Source organism: Bos indicus x Bos taurus, chromosome 12 (genome assembly GCF_003369695.1).
Source record: "Bos indicus x Bos taurus breed Angus x Brahman F1 hybrid chromosome 12, Bos_hybrid_MaternalHap_v2.0, whole genome shotgun sequence".
NCBI classification, from domain to species: Eukaryota; Metazoa; Chordata; class Mammalia; order Artiodactyla; family Bovidae; genus Bos; species Bos indicus x Bos taurus.
In genome coordinates, this window is record NC_040087.1 from 31,484,793 (window position 1) to 31,500,673 (window position 15,881).

The 15,881-nt window shown below is 45.4% G+C and overlaps 1 protein-coding gene across 1 annotated transcript in view; it reads left to right on the forward strand.

Moving 5' to 3' along the window:
• The window catches only part of FLT1 (fms related tyrosine kinase 1), a 204,598-nt gene that overhangs the window by 136,690 nt on the left and 52,027 nt on the right, over nt 1–15,881 (forward strand). Inside the window, exon 15 of the mRNA XM_027557508.1 lies at nt 7,124–7,255. Coding sequence (XP_027413309.1) covers nt 7,124–7,255 — 132 coding nt within the window. The remainder of the gene's footprint in view (nt 1–7,123; nt 7,256–15,881) is intronic.

The following is a 15,881-nucleotide window of genomic DNA, read 5'->3' on the forward strand; positions in this document are numbered from 1 at the left end:
TGTAAGCCTTGCTGTCATAATTGGCTACAGTAAAAATACAGTAAAAATTAGGTCCCTATCTCACACAATATACATACTCCCTTCAAAAGGAAATCTCGATGTATTAAAGACCTAAATGAGGAAAAGCAAACTGTTTAAACAGATTTTGAGGGGAGGAAAGTATATAAGGGAAATGATTTATGGTATCAGAATAGGAAATATTTCTTTAACAAGTAACAAAAAGCACAAAGGATAATGGAAAGATTGATGCATTTGACTGCCTTAGGATTTTAAGTCTTTATATTAAAAATCCACCATAAACAAAGTTTAGAAGACTGCTCATAGAATCGAGAAGACTTTAACAGATTGAACCAACAAGGGCTCAGTATCTAAAACATGTAGAGAACCCTAAAGTCATTGAGAACAAGACAAATAGGGTAAGAGGAACATGTGCAAAGGACGTGAACTGGTAATTCGCAGGAAAAGAAGCCCAAATGGCCAGCCAAACTGAAAAAAGATATTCCACCCAATAAGTAATCAGGGGGATACAGATTAAACCCATATCAAGATGTTTACACCCCAAATATTGCCGATTAAAGACACCTGAAAACACCAAGTATTGGTAAGTAAGTGGGAAAGGGGAGTGCTTGCTCACTGCTGGTTAAAGTGTAAATTGGTATATTTTCAAAAGACAATTTTGTAATAATTGATAGAGTCGAAAATGGGTATACTCTACAACCCAGGACAAGGAGATAAAGTATAACAATGCACACATAGGTATGTCATCTGTGCATTTTGGCCTTCTTGGTAAAGATCAAAAGAGTGAAAACTATCCCACAGTAGAGAAGTGAATTTTAAAAAAATCTGTGGCTTTTTTATACGAGGGAATATTATATACATCAGTTAAAAATAACTGCATCTGCATATATCAACAAAGATAAATATTAACACATTGTAGAATAGAAAAATATCCAAGTTAAAAAAGGATATGTACTATATAATTTATTTGGAATTTTTAAAACCACAAAACAATATTATAGTCTATAGAGATAGATATTTATGTGGACAAGGCACCAAAACCTGTGTGAAACCAAGATGCACCAACTTTAGGATAGTGGTACCTCTGGAGAGAGGGGAAAAGCATCTATAAACTTCATTTATATAAAACAAAGGTGGGAAAATGTTGACATCTGGTTATCTTAATGGTGAGCACAGGGGTTGTGTTTTTCCTGCACCTTTAAAATCTCTGAAATTAATCAAAATTTAAACTAAAAGGGGAGCCCTCCTTAAAAGGTGAGCTCCACAGCAGAACAGAGCCTGTATCACAGAGAATAGGTTGTATAAAGGTAGTAACAGGTTAAGGCGTTAAAGAAACTAGGAAAGACAACCATAGTCAAGTATGGGCAGAAGATTGGAGGAATGGGGGAAAAGAATGAGGGGAGTAACTGGCCTGTTTTTGTGAGAAGGGAAATAAGCGAGAACAGAGGAGGAGAACAGTGCGATGAGGCTTCGGAGCCTGATGGTCACACATCCAGGTCCCTGCCTTTGCTGTCATGCAGCGTGCGGCCAAGCCAGAAAGAGGAGCTGTGCTTGTTGACTTTGGACACTGTCTCGCCCCTTCTCTCCTCCACGTGGTGGGAAGAGGGACCCGGGCCAGATGATGTCAGCTCATCAGCATCTCTGGCTTCATCCTTTCACCTCTCCAATTACACATCTGCCTCCTTGGGTGCAGTCCAAGTCCTCTAGCTTTATTTGATCATGCCCTGAGCCTTAATTTGGGATCAGAGTGATAGGAACTTGGTTGAGATGCAGGTCAGCTGCAGTGGAGACAATCGTGGGTAACCGGCTCGCTGCTCTTCCTGACGTCCTTTCCCCCGACCACCCACCATCCAGCCATGCTTTCTCTTTCTGGGATCATCCCTTACACCATACCTTACTTTTCAAAGCTTTCACTTAAATTATTTCTACTGATTCTCATAGCAAATACCATGGCGTATGTACAACAGAGGGTTTTTCTGTTTGTTTGTTTCACAGATGGGGAAATGGCCCCAAAGGGATTCAGTGATCTAGCCAAGGTTACAGGGGAAAGCTCTGTTTTTTTTTTCCAGAAGCACCTTGGACTCATCCCTGGTCTATTCCTGGATCCAGTAAAGCACCAATCCCTGTGGCTTGTTTCTGCAAAGTGTCTGCTTCCATTTCTTCCCCTCTACTTCCTTTCCCACCATCCAGACTCAGAGCCTCATCATTCCTTGCCTGAATGACCACTTGGTGAGCTGGACTTCCAGATACCACTTTTTCCTCATTCCAGTCCATCCTGCATTCTCCTTCTAGACTAAACTTCCTTAAACACAGCTCTCATGTCATTTCCCTCAAAAGCCTTTGTGACCCTCTCCTTCTCCAATGAATGAGAACTCCTCAGCCAGGATTTCAAAGCTCTCCTTCATCTGAACTCACCTTCCCAGTCAACGACTCAAAACAGGTGCTTTGAAAATAAAAATGGCTAAGGAACACATGAAAGAATGTTCCAAAACACACACACAGATTAAGACAACTTATTTTTTCTCTATCAAACCAACAAAGTTTTGTGTTTTGTATTATTTAGATGTTTCTGCTCAGTCCTGGCAGGAAAGTGATAAAATTGTCTCTCACCCTCTGCTGGCCCAAGTGTTAACTGGAATAATGTTTTGGGAAGGCAGCTTGATTATGTGAATGAAGAGCCTTTCACCTAATAGATCTGTTTCTGAAAAATCTAGCCTAAGGAAATAATCTGAAATTAAAAAAAAAAAAAAAAACCTTTATGCTTAAAAATGTCCTTGCACTATTGTTTATAGTCATGAGTGATTAGATGTAACCTAATACCAACCAATAAGATACATGCACAGAGGGGTCAGTGTTTAAAGCTGTATACGCATTAGGAAAACCTTAACAGCATTTCACAACTGGATTTGTTTTCTTTCTCTGCCAGCACCCTATTTCACACCTTCTTCTCTTGCTTCAAACTTCCAAAATTCCTTCCTCCTCCTCAATTTCAACCGATGAGTACCTCTTGTTTACTGAGAAAATGTATCACCAAATTGTCGGATCTACCTGTCCCATCCTGAGCTCTCCGGATTCCTGCCCAAGGTCGGTTTGGCCGCTGAGTTCCATTCCCTCTCACTTCTCCTGGTATTGTTCCTTCTGTGTCCTCTCTCCTCCTCTCTCCTCTTTCTCCCTCAGTATCTTTTCCTCCCTCCTTTCTTCCCTCCCAGATTATTCCTATCAGCACATGAACATGCTATAAAATTTCACATTTCAAACAAGAATTCACTCCTTGACCTCATGTAGGTCTCTGGCACACTCCCTGAAAAGTTAACCTGCACCCCCATCTCTCCTCCATCACCTCCTATTCTCTAAGTCATCACGCTTCTGCCAAACGTCACTGAAGCAGCTCATTGTCAAATCCAGCAGTTCGTTATCTCCCATCTCTATCTTCCTAGTTTCTCAGCTGCTCTGAATGCAGCAGATCCCTGTTCTCCTCTGTGAGCTCTCTCCTCGGATCTAGGACTTAGGCTCTCCTCTTTTCTTGCAACCTCCTGGGCGACTTCTTCTAAGCCTCTGCTGCTTCCTCTTCCTCTAATTTCCTGGGGCTCCAGCTTCAGAGCGGCCGGACTCACTTCCCATGAGCTTTGTTTCCATCCCCCTGGCTGTCCCTGCTTCCCAAATGTTGATTCCACTTAGCCGGCTGTAACCTGACCTCCCTGATGCTGGGAAAGACTGAAGGCAGGAGGAGAAGGGGGCGACAGAGGATGAGATGGTTGGATGGCCTCACCGACTCAATGGACATGAATCTGAGCAAACCCCGGGAGATAGTGAAGAACAGGGAAGCCTGGCGTGCTGCAGTCGGTAGCAGAGTCAGACACAACTGAGCAACTGAACAACCAACTCTGACCTCTTCCCTGGGCCCCAGTGAAACCTCCTTTGGGATGTGCTGTGGGCCTCTCACAAGACAGGACTCTCAATTTTTCTTCCTCAAACCTGCTCCCCCCCAGGATAGGTACCACTATCCTCACAGTTGTTCAAACCATCAGCCTTGAAGTCACACATTTATGACTTGGCATTTCAAGTACCACATGCTAACCCATTAGCAAGCCTTCACAAAGATCCCTGATACCACCAGTTCCTACCACTTCCAACAAACACAGTTGCTCCAGGCATTTCCCCTGGTGGTACAGTGGGTACGAATCTGCCTGCCAGTGCAGGGTACCTGGGTTCGATACCTGGTCTGGGAAGATCCTACAGGCTGTGGAGCAACCAAGCCTGTGTACCACAGCTACTGAAGCCTGAGCACCCTAGGGCCCGTGCTCTGAAACCAGAGAAACCAGCACAGTGAGAAGTCCGCACACTGCGACTAGAGAGTAGCCCCCGCTCCTGCAACTAGAGAAAGCCTGCATATGGCGACGAAGAGCCAGGGCAACCCAAATAATCACTTAAAATTAAACGTTACTTAAAAATTAAATTGCTTAATTGTAAAAACAACCACAATCGCTCCAGAACAAAGCCACCGTGTCTTTCCCTAAACAAGCTCCTTCCTGCCCCCACGGGCTTTCAATTTCCTGTCCCTGAAATGCCCTTTTCCATGTCTTCACCTGGTTCACGCTAGCCCACCTCCCTGGTCTCTGCTCAAACAGCCCGCCTAAGATAGCTTCCTCACCCTCCTTAACCTGTGGCCCTCCTTAACCTGGCTCATTTTCTTCACAAACTTCATGGCCACTTGAAATGACATTCTTTGTTTGTGCTTCTCCCGAAGTGTAACTGAAGCCCCGCGCAGGCAAGGACTGATTTGCCGCTTATCCTTGTATTGCCAGCGTGTGGACTAGTGTGTAGCACCTGTTCTTTAGATGCTGAGTTGTGTCTGATTCTTTGGTGACTCCACCGACTGGCCCTGTAGCCCGCCAGGCTCCTCTGTCCATAGAGTTTTCCAGGCAAGAATACTGGAATGGGTTGCAATTTCCTAAACCCGGGGATCCTCCCCACCCAGGGATTGAACCCATGTCTCTTGCATCTCCTGCATTGGCAGGTGGGTTCTTTACCACTAGTGCCATCTGGGAAGCTCAAGCTTAAAATATGATGTCAATAAACAAGCTGTGTAAAAAGGCCACTTCAAAAAGACTAAAGGGGGACTTCCTGGTGATCCAGTGGTTGAGACTCTGTGCTCCCAATGCAGGGGGCACAGGTTCAATCCCTGGTTGGGAAATAAAGATCCCACATACTGCTTGGTATGGCAAAAAAAAATAAATAAATAAAAGGACAATTGACTGGGAGTGAGACCATAGGTTTGTTTGTATTTTTATATTCTTTATGCTTTCCAATATATTTCTCAAGTTTTCTATATCGAATGTTATTCTTTATAATCAGGAGAATACAAACTATTTCAGCTAACAAAATACAGCCTCTGGTCTGGTCAGGCCCAATTTATTCCAGAACCAGCACTCAGCACATGTTTATTCCAGGGTCCTGCTTCTTCTCAATGCCCCCTCTTTTTCCCATCACCTCTGATAATGGTTTAGACCTTAACCCAAAGCCCACCGCCTCCGTGCTGCCTCTGACTTCCCTGTTCTTAATGAGCTCCTCCCTGCCCAGACTTTGCATTTAATTGGCTCTGCTATGCTACGTGTATTGATTCTCACTCAAACATTTTCTGTTTGCTGGTGTGTGTGTGTGTGTCTGAGAGAGAGTGTGTGTGAATGTGTGTTGTGCCTGGTATGAGTCAACTGTCCCTCAGCAGACGCCACCCCTTAGTCTGCCCCTTCCCACCACCCAGTCTCAGCCTCAGACTAAGCATCAGTACTCAAACACAGGGTGACAGGACTTGGTACTGAAGCAACTGGGTCTGGAAGCTGGATCCCCCTCCTTCACACCCGCTCCACAGTAACACTTCAACTTGCATTTACCGAGCACCTACTGTGTGCTGGGCACTTGCTATCCATTTTTCCATTATCGAGTAGGAGCTGTTTTCACTGTCACCTTAAGGTGAAGGACACGGAAACAGAAAGGTGAAGTAACTGGCCTAAAGAGACAAGCTGCAGGTGGTGAAGCCTCGTTCAAAGCTCAGCCCACGCTCTTCACCACCGTGACCATGAAATAGGCCTGGCTGTGACCCCTGAGCCACAGGTGTGCCTTCCGTCCGACTGCACGCTCTCAGTTGAGTTCCTTAACCTCCCTGAAGCTCAGCTTACCGCATTTGTAAGAAGGAGACAATAACCCCTTACAGGATGATTGCCAAGACAGCAATGGGGACTGGGAGGGAGGCCCCAAAGGGAGGGGATACATGTATACTTAGAGCTGATTCACACTGATGCATGGCAGAAACCAGCACAACACTGTAAAGCAATTACCCTCCAATGTAAAAAAAGACAGGAATGGGGTCTCAGTCTTGCCTGGCACACAGCAGACATTGAGGAAATGGTTGTTGTTATCAGTCAAGAGGAGAAAAAGGTGGCAGAGGATGAGATAGTTAGCATCACCGACTCAATGGATATGAATTTGAGCAAACTCTAGGAGATAGTGGAAGACAGAGGAGCCTGGCTTGCTGCAGTTCATGGGGTCGCAAAGAGTCAGACTTGACTGAGCAACTGAACAACAATTGCTATTATTATTATTCGATATACTCCTTCTTTGGGGCTTCCCAGGTGGCACTAGTAGTAAAGAATCCGCCTGCAATGCGGGAGCCCTGGGTTCAATCGCTAGATCGGGAAGATCCCCTGGAGGAGGATATGGCAACCCATTCCAGTATTCTTGCCTGGGAAATCCCATGGACAGAGGAGTCTGGTGGGCCACAGTCTATAGGGTTGCAAAGAGTTGGACATGACTGAGCAAGTAACACACACACACACTTCCTTGACATGTGCTCTTCCAAGGTTCAGGCAGCTGCCCCATCTTTCTCTCTGGCCTGGGTCAGACCTGCATCTCCAAAGTAGGGGCTCAGAGCTCCAGAAGGTGCCACGAGACAGCCTGGACAAGACCAAATAAGCAGCGCTGGCCCAGGTGAAGCAGAGCTTGGATTTCCTCATCCGAAGGCATAAAGATAGGAAGAGGGTTGTGTCACACACGTGGCTGTTTTCTCTGTCATCCAGGCCCACTAATGTAAACATCTCTCACTCCCCAGGAATTATTTTAGGACCGGGAAGCAGCACACTGTTTATCGAGAGAGTCACGGAAGAGGATGCAGGCGTGTATCACTGCAAAGCCAGCAACCTGAAGGGCTCGGCAGAGAGCTCGGCCCACCTCACTGTGCAAGGTAAACAGCTGCCCAGACACCTGCTTCCCCGTTTGGTGAACTTGCCAACTCCCAATCCCCCGCTGTCCCTCCAGTATGTTCCTTTCCCCAACTTCCTTCTCCCATCCCCGTCCCACTGGGCTAGCCTGTCTGGTCCCTCCCCGCAAGGCCAAGGAGGAGGACACAGGCCGGCCACCCTGGAAAGAGGCCGCCGTCAGAACACAGGCTCCGGGAGAAAGTAGACCCTGGAAGATGGGAGAGCTTGTCAATGCCAGAGCCATGACAGAGAATGGCCAGAGTGGCCACGCCTGTGAGAAAGAACTCCAAGAAGACAGAAGCCAGGCATAGAGAGAGAGAGGAAAAAAAATCACACATGCTGGAAATTATTCATTCTTTTCCCACTCCCATTCAGTTACACATACACTGGCTCTTCCCCGTGTTGTCATAAGCCTGTTTTTAACATGAAATAGGCTGCACACTGGGTGTCCCAGGCGGTGCAGTGGTAAAGAACCCCACTGCAATGCAAGAGACCCAGGTTCGATCCCTGGGTTAGGATGATCCCCTGGAGAAGGGCATGGCAACCCACTCCAGTAGTCTTGCCTGGAAAATCCCATGGACAGAGGAGCCTGGTGGGCTACAGTCCATGGTGTCGCAAAGAGTCAGACACGACTTGAGCACAGCACAGGCTGCAAAATATGATCAGAGAGAAGCCACACATGGTAAACAGACCACGATGAAGAAAAGTATTCCACAGGCTTCCTCAAACAGCTCTGTTGAGCAGCAAAACCCAAAAAGGCCACATCCTAGCCTGGGCTTTGGCCACGTGGCTTCCATTCAGAAAAGAGATTAGACCTCGATTTTAATTCTCCACTGCCACGAATCGCCCAAAAACATGACATTTACAGCATCATAAAGTCTTCAAATTGGCACCTCTAGGGTGTACACATCTATGACTCACTGAGGTTTCACATGTCGTTCAGCAGCCTATTTCGCAAATGCTCCCAAGGAGACTTCAGAGTATATAAGAATTTCCTAAGGAGGAACTAAGGGAGAAGGCAAAATTCATCAACTTTTCTGCCCTGGAAACTACACTACTTAAAGATGGTAACTGAGAATTTATCATCCCCATTCTTTTTTCTTTTTTCTTTTTTTTTTTTTGGCTGCACCTTGAGGCTTTCCATATCTCAGTTCCCTGACCAGGGACTGAACCCAGGCCATGGCCGTTTAAAACACTGAATCCTAACCCTAGACCACCAGGGAACCCATTAGTCCCGGTCTCGTACAAGGAAATGATCCTGGAGAGTCTCCTGAAAAATCTGAAACTACCAATTTACAGTTTCAGAAAAAAGTCGAGGGTAGCATTTCCCAAACCCTTTAAGTTATGGTCCTATTTGTCTCCCCAGTCATCCTGGTTTTAAAGTATCAACTCATTTGCTTACACATGGAGATAATGCATCAAGGGTACCTCTCTCTTTAATACCTCCTTCTGTAAAGGACTGTTCATTGATACTTTAACAAGGACCCCAGACTGCATCAGGGAGGGTGGGGTGGAGATCTGAGAAGGGGGTGCCTCCAGAGAGTGAGGGGGTCTCCCTGATCCTCAATCCTGGGCTCTGATGGGTTGGGAGAAGCCCTTGCCTGAAGCAGAGATATTTACACAAGTTCGTAGACGACCACTTCCTGACCCTTCCCCTCTTCTGCCAGGCTGCTCTGAGTTTCCTAGAAGCCCCACTGCTTCATGACATCGCTGACTCTGTCCCACCCACTGGCCGTGACCACCACTCTTCTAGCTGCCTCAGTCTGTTGGCACCCCTTCTGCAGCTCTGGCCAGAGCAGGGGCACTGTGGAGCCCCAGGTCGGATCGGGGGCTGATGAGCCAGGGTTCTGGCCATCAGTCAGCCTGACTCACAGCAGAAGGCTAGGCATGGCCTGGGTTAACTGAGTTAATGCAGCCTGGAATGCCTTCTGTCCAGGCGCCTCCCTGTTTCAGGCGAATCCTCCTTATTCTCTAGGGCCAGTTTAGATGCTTTCTGCTCTGTTACATCCTCCGGGATGAAAGCTGAGTCAGATATACGTCCTTTTGTCCCCTCACCCACACCATTTTTCTTCAATGAAGAAACTTGAATCAGAACTTACTCTAGTCTTCCTTTCATGAATAGTTAGGAATCGATATGCTTCTCTTTGGGGGCTTGCCTGGTGGCTCAGGGGTAAAGAATACACCTGCCAGTGCAGGACATGCAAGTTCAATGCCGGGTCGGGAAGATCCCCTGAAGGAGGGCATGGCAACCCACTCCAGTATTCCTGCCTAGAGAATCCCATGGACAGAGGGTCGGATACTGACTGAGCACATGCGTCTCTTTGCTACTGAATCACAAGCTTTTTGAGGCAGGAGCTGTGTCAACCAATTGTCTGCATTCCCTCCCCAGCACTTAGTAGCAGACTGGTATTTACTTAGTACTTTTATTTAGTACCTTATGTGCAGGCACCAGGCGAGACACTTGACAAACTGAATCCCACGAACTTCACGAGAATCCAAAGAAGGAGTATTATGCTCGGTCTAAAGATAAGAAGATGGAGACTTGAAGAGATTAAATTGCTGGCCCAAAGTTGTACCATGAACATGCAGCATGGCCAGGACTTACTTGAGTCTAGGTCTTTGCAAACTGCAGAAGGAAGGTTTCCATTCTCCTGAAGCACCCCAGGAGCTTGTCTGCAAGGCCTTAGGGTGAAACTGAGCCCGTGGATTTCTCCAGCCCCACCCTGCTCCTTGTTGTCCTGTCTCCCCGCTTCTAGATGGCTTCCCCCGATTCCTCCTCCCACGAATGTCATGCTTTTCAGCAAAGTCAGGCAATGTGGTCATCTCCAAGTTTCTATCAACTTGGATCATTCGCTGTTGAGGAAACAGGAAGTGATTTTTGTTGAATGGCCCACAGCTGCCATTCAGCTGAACTGACCCCTGTCGTCTGTGCACATCATCCCTTCCTTCTCGGACAGCATTCCTCCTTCTTCTTTCGCCCTCCTCCAATCCATGCCCAAGTCTACAGTCATCTTTTTACAGGACTCATCTTTGTAAAAAAACTTTTTATTAGAGTATAGTTGATTACAAGTGCGTTAGTTTTAGATGTACAGCTGAGTGAATCAGTTACACATACTCACTCTTAGATTCTATTCCCAGACAAGCCATTACAGAGTATGGAGCAGAGTTCCCCATGCCATACAGCAGGTCCTTATTGGTTATCTACTTTATACAGAGTAGTGTTAAATGACTGATCTTTGACATGTTTCTCCCCTGCTTCAGATCCTGCAGGGGTTTCTGGTCACCATTCTCCTCATCCCTGTGCATCAGGTCCTCCTCAAGTCTCAGCTCTCATCACCCTCCCCACGCCGCAGCCCCTCAGCTGGACTAAACCAGAACACACCCCCTCGCCCCTGGTCCTCTGCCCTTACACATCGTTCTCCTTCGGTCTGAACAGCCTCCCTTCCCCGCTTGTTCTCCTCCAGACAATCCTACTCTCACCTTTTGTTCTTCATTTTTATTGCTGTCCACTCAATTCACAACATTGTGTTAGTTTCAAGTAAACAGCAAACTGATTCAGTTCTCTCTCTCTATATATATTCTTTTTCAGATTCTTTTCCATGACAGGTTATTATAAGATACTGAGAATAGATCCCTGTGCTACACAGTGGGTCCTTGGTGTGTACATAGTAATTTTATATATAGTAATTTTATATATATTTTATATATAGTAATTTTATATATAGTAATCCTAGTGAAGTGAAAGTTGCTCAGCACGTCTGACTCTTTTGCAACCCCATGGACTATAGCCCGGCAGGCTATAGAAATACATCACTATACTGTTGAGGGCAACAGAGAGGAGCCAAATTAAATTAGCTGTTAACTCAACAGCTTATCTATTTGCTCAGGACTGTGCAGGATATGGGGGGCTTCCTTGGTAGCTCAAACAGTAAAGAATCTGCCTGCAATGCGGAAGACCTGGTTCAATCCCTGGTCGGGAAGATCCCCTGGAGAAGGGAACAGCTACCCACTCCAGTATTTTTGCCTGGAGAATCCCGTGGACAGAGGGGCCTGGCGGGCTACAGTCCAGGGGGTCACAAAGTGTTGGACACTACTGAGTGACTAACACTTTCACTTTCATGCAGGATATGGGCTTTTGAGAAATGCTCGCTAAGCTCCATGTGCTTTGAAAACCTCATTGAAAGGCAATTAAGGGGGACATGAAACCAGGAGAACCAGATCAATAGACATTTTGAGCTCCTCCTACAGGTAAAATAGAAACACTAATCAGTAGTAAACATACTACACAATGCCGCTGATAAGGGCTAACGGACTTCATAGAGGCTGCAAGTGATAGGGAGAGTGACTTGACCTCTGAACGAAGCCTTGCAGGATGTTGGATTAGCCAAGTGAATGAGGCAGGAAAGAAGGCAGTGAGTTATGAGTAATTCTGGACCTCCCACATCCATATTACCCTTGGCAATGACAAAGTCTAAATAATTCTCAACAGTTCCTATTGACTAGTCCATTGACTTCTGTGAGAAACTGGTTACTTTTTAAAACATTTTATTCTGTTGAAGTACAGTTGATTTACAATATTATGTTAATTCCTACTATACGGCAAAGTGATTCAGTTATACATAGACACATATTCTTTTTCACATTCTTTCCATTATGCTTTATCACAGAATATTAAATATATTTCCCTGTGCTATACAGTAGGACCTTGTTGTTTATCCATTCTACATGTAATAGTTTGCATCTGCTAATCCCATCTGCTTATAGCCACGTAGTATTATTTTTGTTTATGCAGTCAGTTCTCATTTAGAGGTAGGTAACTTTACTTTTACCCTGAGGGGGGTTGCTTTCTGGCATGCCAGGCTTCAGTTCAGTTCAGTCGCTCAGTCATGTCCGACTCTTTGCGACCCCATGAATCGCAGCATGCCAAGCCTCCCTGTCCATCAACAACTCCCGGAGTTCACTCCGACTCACGTCCATCGAGTCAGTGATGCCATCCAGCCATCTCATCCTCCGTCGTCCCCTTCCCCTCCTGCCCCCAATCCCTCCCAGCATCAGAGTCTTTTCCAATGAGTCAACTCTTCACATGAGGTGGCCAAAGTACTGAAGTTTCAGCTTCAGCATCAGTCCTTCCAAAGAAATTCCAGGGCTGATCTCCTTCAGAATGGACTGGTTGAATCTCCTTGCAGTCCAAGGGACTCTCAAGAGTCTTCTCCAGCACCACAGTTCAAAAGCATCAATTCTTTGGCACTCAGCCTTCTTCACAGTCCAACTCTCACATCCATACATGACCACAGGAAAAACCATAGCCTTGACTAGACAGACCTTTGTTGGCAAAGTAATGTCTCTGCTTTTGAATATGCTATCTAGGTTGGTCATAACTTTCCTTCTAAGGAGTAAGCGTCTTTTAATTTCATGGCTGCAGTCACCATCTGCAGTGATTTTCCACAAGATATCCCTCCCCTGTGAGGACCCTGAGTTTCGTTTCCAGTCCCCCACACTCTGGGAAGCCATGAAAACTGAATCTGCTATTTATAAGGGTCTGTAAAAACCCTCAGAGTATAAATGCCTTCCCAATCTTCCTCAGCCCTACTTCATTCCCACTTTCATGCATAGTTTGGCCTGTTATGTCAGATTGCTTTAAACTTTTATGAAGATTTTTTAAAATATCCAGTTGTTTTAGATAATTTCAGGGGGAGAGTTGATGCAAATCATTTATCCTTTTGGTGGGGTCAGAACTGATTCCTCCCATACCCGGAGGAATTGGTCCTTTTGATTCATGACCTCTTTTTCCTCATGAGGCATCAGTCTTCAATATCACTTAGAGAAATGGTGCAATTTGCAAGGTAGCTGCAGCTACTTTGTACATGGCTCCTTACTTTCACCCTAATTGCCCCCAACAGCCATGCTTTTTTGAGTCCTTATGTTTGCTTTTTATAGTTCTCTTTCCTCCTCCTTTGCTCTCTTTTGCAGCTTTTTTCCTGCTCTCAGAGTGACTGCTGTATCTAGCCTCTCTGCTGAAAAATCATGGTTAGCTGAGAAATTACCTGATCAGCCATCATCAAACCACACCTGAAATATCCATACCCATTTCTAAGAGAAGCATAAACAGATGAAGCCATATCCTTATAGGGTAATGATAAGACAGCACAAGGAAAGGAGGATGTTTAGTCTAAAAATGAGTCAACTTGGAGAGAGGGGGTGACACGACTGTTTTCTGCAAATATTTAAGGCATTATCAGACAGAGGAGACACTGGCCTTACCCTTTAACACTCCAGAAAAGAGCAGCAGAACCAAGAGAGGGAGATGGTGGCAACGTTTCAAGGAGGCAGGTTTCAGCTCCCTAGAAGAAGATAATCTTGAATAGGAAGAATTTCTGAAAGTTGATACTATGTGGACCTTACAAATTAGATGCAATATCTTGACTAGAAGTACTCTGGGCTCATGGAATAAAAATCTGATCCTTGAAAAAAAAATTTTTTTGATCCTTGGATGCTGTTCAGAACAATTAAAGGCGGTACCTGCTTAGTAATTTCATCAGTGAAATGAGATTCTTGCGTCTGGAGTCTAAATCACTGCTTCTCTCTCTGGTGCCTATGAATTAGGTGCATCAAGCTGCAGACTTGGCTTCCTAATATATGCAACCTAGACCCTCCCCCTGACCTGTATCTTGTCAGGTTGAGTTTAGGAAGTGAAGCCGGGCAAATAAGTTGTGTCTGTGGCTATGTTTAACAGATTGAAAGAGGTTCACGCATTAGCCAGGAAGGAAACTGTCTGCTCTTTTTATTTCCTTTGAAAAAGGATTCTTATACTCCTAGATAAAACAATGTGTTATTTTTGTATCTGAAAAGGATGAGTGGACTGGGGAATCAAAGTGGCTTCTTTAAATAATCACAGGTCTTGTTTGGTTTGGACTGCCCAGAAGCACATGTGGAGAGCTCAAAGGGGAAGTGCTAATATTAAAAACAACAGCAACAAAACTGTTACTAACCAGAATAGTTTCTGAAATTAACAGCCCTCCATAGTCCATGGAACTCAAGGGGACTGTTACAATGCAAGGGGGGCACATTTTCATCTGAGGATTTAAAATAAACTGTATTTTATTACTCTAAGTAATAACCACTATATCGATAAACATATATGTATGTGTATATGTGTTGGGTTGGCCAAAAAAATTCATTCAGGTTCTTATACAGTGTCACTGAAAAACTTGAACTTTTTGGCCAACCCAATATACATATACACACATTCTTCTAACACATTTAGGCTTTGCTATTGAAATAATAGCAAAGCATAATAATAGCATTTGTAATTATGCAAGAGAAAACAACTTGAAGAATAGCTACCATTTTTAACATTTGTTAAAAGCTTATTTATTTTGGGGGCTTGTGTCAGGTCTTCTTTGCAGCACAGGGAGCTCAGTACTTGCTCTAGAGCATGTGGGATCTTAGTTCCCTGACGAGTAATCAAACCCACATCCCCCGCCTCGCAAGGTGGATTCTTAACCACTGGACCACCAGGGAAGCCCCTGTAACATTTTTTGAGGATGACTGATGGATGCAAACAGGTGTGGTTTGTGAATTTTGTGCCACAATAACCCCTCAGTGACACATTTCAGGAAAGGACACACACGGCAGGAAGGATACGCTACGTTCCTTAACAAAGTCCCAAATGTAAAGAGAAGGAAAAGGTTGGAACAGACTCATCTTAGGGACTAGCCTCTCCCCTCTATCCTTCTCCCCCCCAGCCATCCTTCTGAGCCTCCTCTGACACAGCTCTCTGCCCTGGCTCTCCTGGCACTAGGAAGGGTGTGATAAACTAATTCACACGGAGATGTTGGTGACTGGTGTCACTCCTCTCATGGGTTTCCCCAGGAGAGGAGGGAGACAGTTGAGCTGGCGGCTCCCCGATTTCACCCTGGAGGGCTGGGGGCAGGCTGTGCATGCCTTTGTACTGAAACCTAAACAATGACAGAAAGCTGGCCTTGATCGAGAATGCAAAAAATGGTGCTGGAATTCAGTGAGAACATCTCACACTTGTTGACCGTGCAGTGCACCATTTTAAGCACGTAATATGCATCAGTCTTCTTCGCGTTTGTAACAATCCAAGGAGGGTTTTCTTTTCTACTTACAAGTGAGAATCTGAGGCCCCAAGAGGGTGAGGACTCTGTCCAGGGTTACAAAGCTGGGAAGTGGCGGCACTGAGAACTGGGTCCCTATTTAACCATTCCGCTCGCCCGCCCCTCCACCTGGTGGGGAAGAGGCCCCGTTCTGAAGTCAGGTGTGTCCCTGCCCACGAGCCATGCAACCCTGGACAGATGATTTCCCTCCTGGAGCCTCAGTTTGCTCATCTGCAAAATGGGTGTGAATTATGGCATGCCAACCATACAGGGTTGCTGGAAGGATTAACAAACTTAACAGTGCATATGGCATATGATAAAAGCTTCTCAAACATATGAGGAGAATGGCAGGCTACAGTCCAGAGGGTCACACAGAGTTGGACACAACTGAAGCAACTTAGCATGCACGCCTTATTTGTTAATATGATACATTGAATTCCATTTCAACAAAACTTGCTGTATTATACTTTTTCTAGACTTAGCCAGTAAGTCA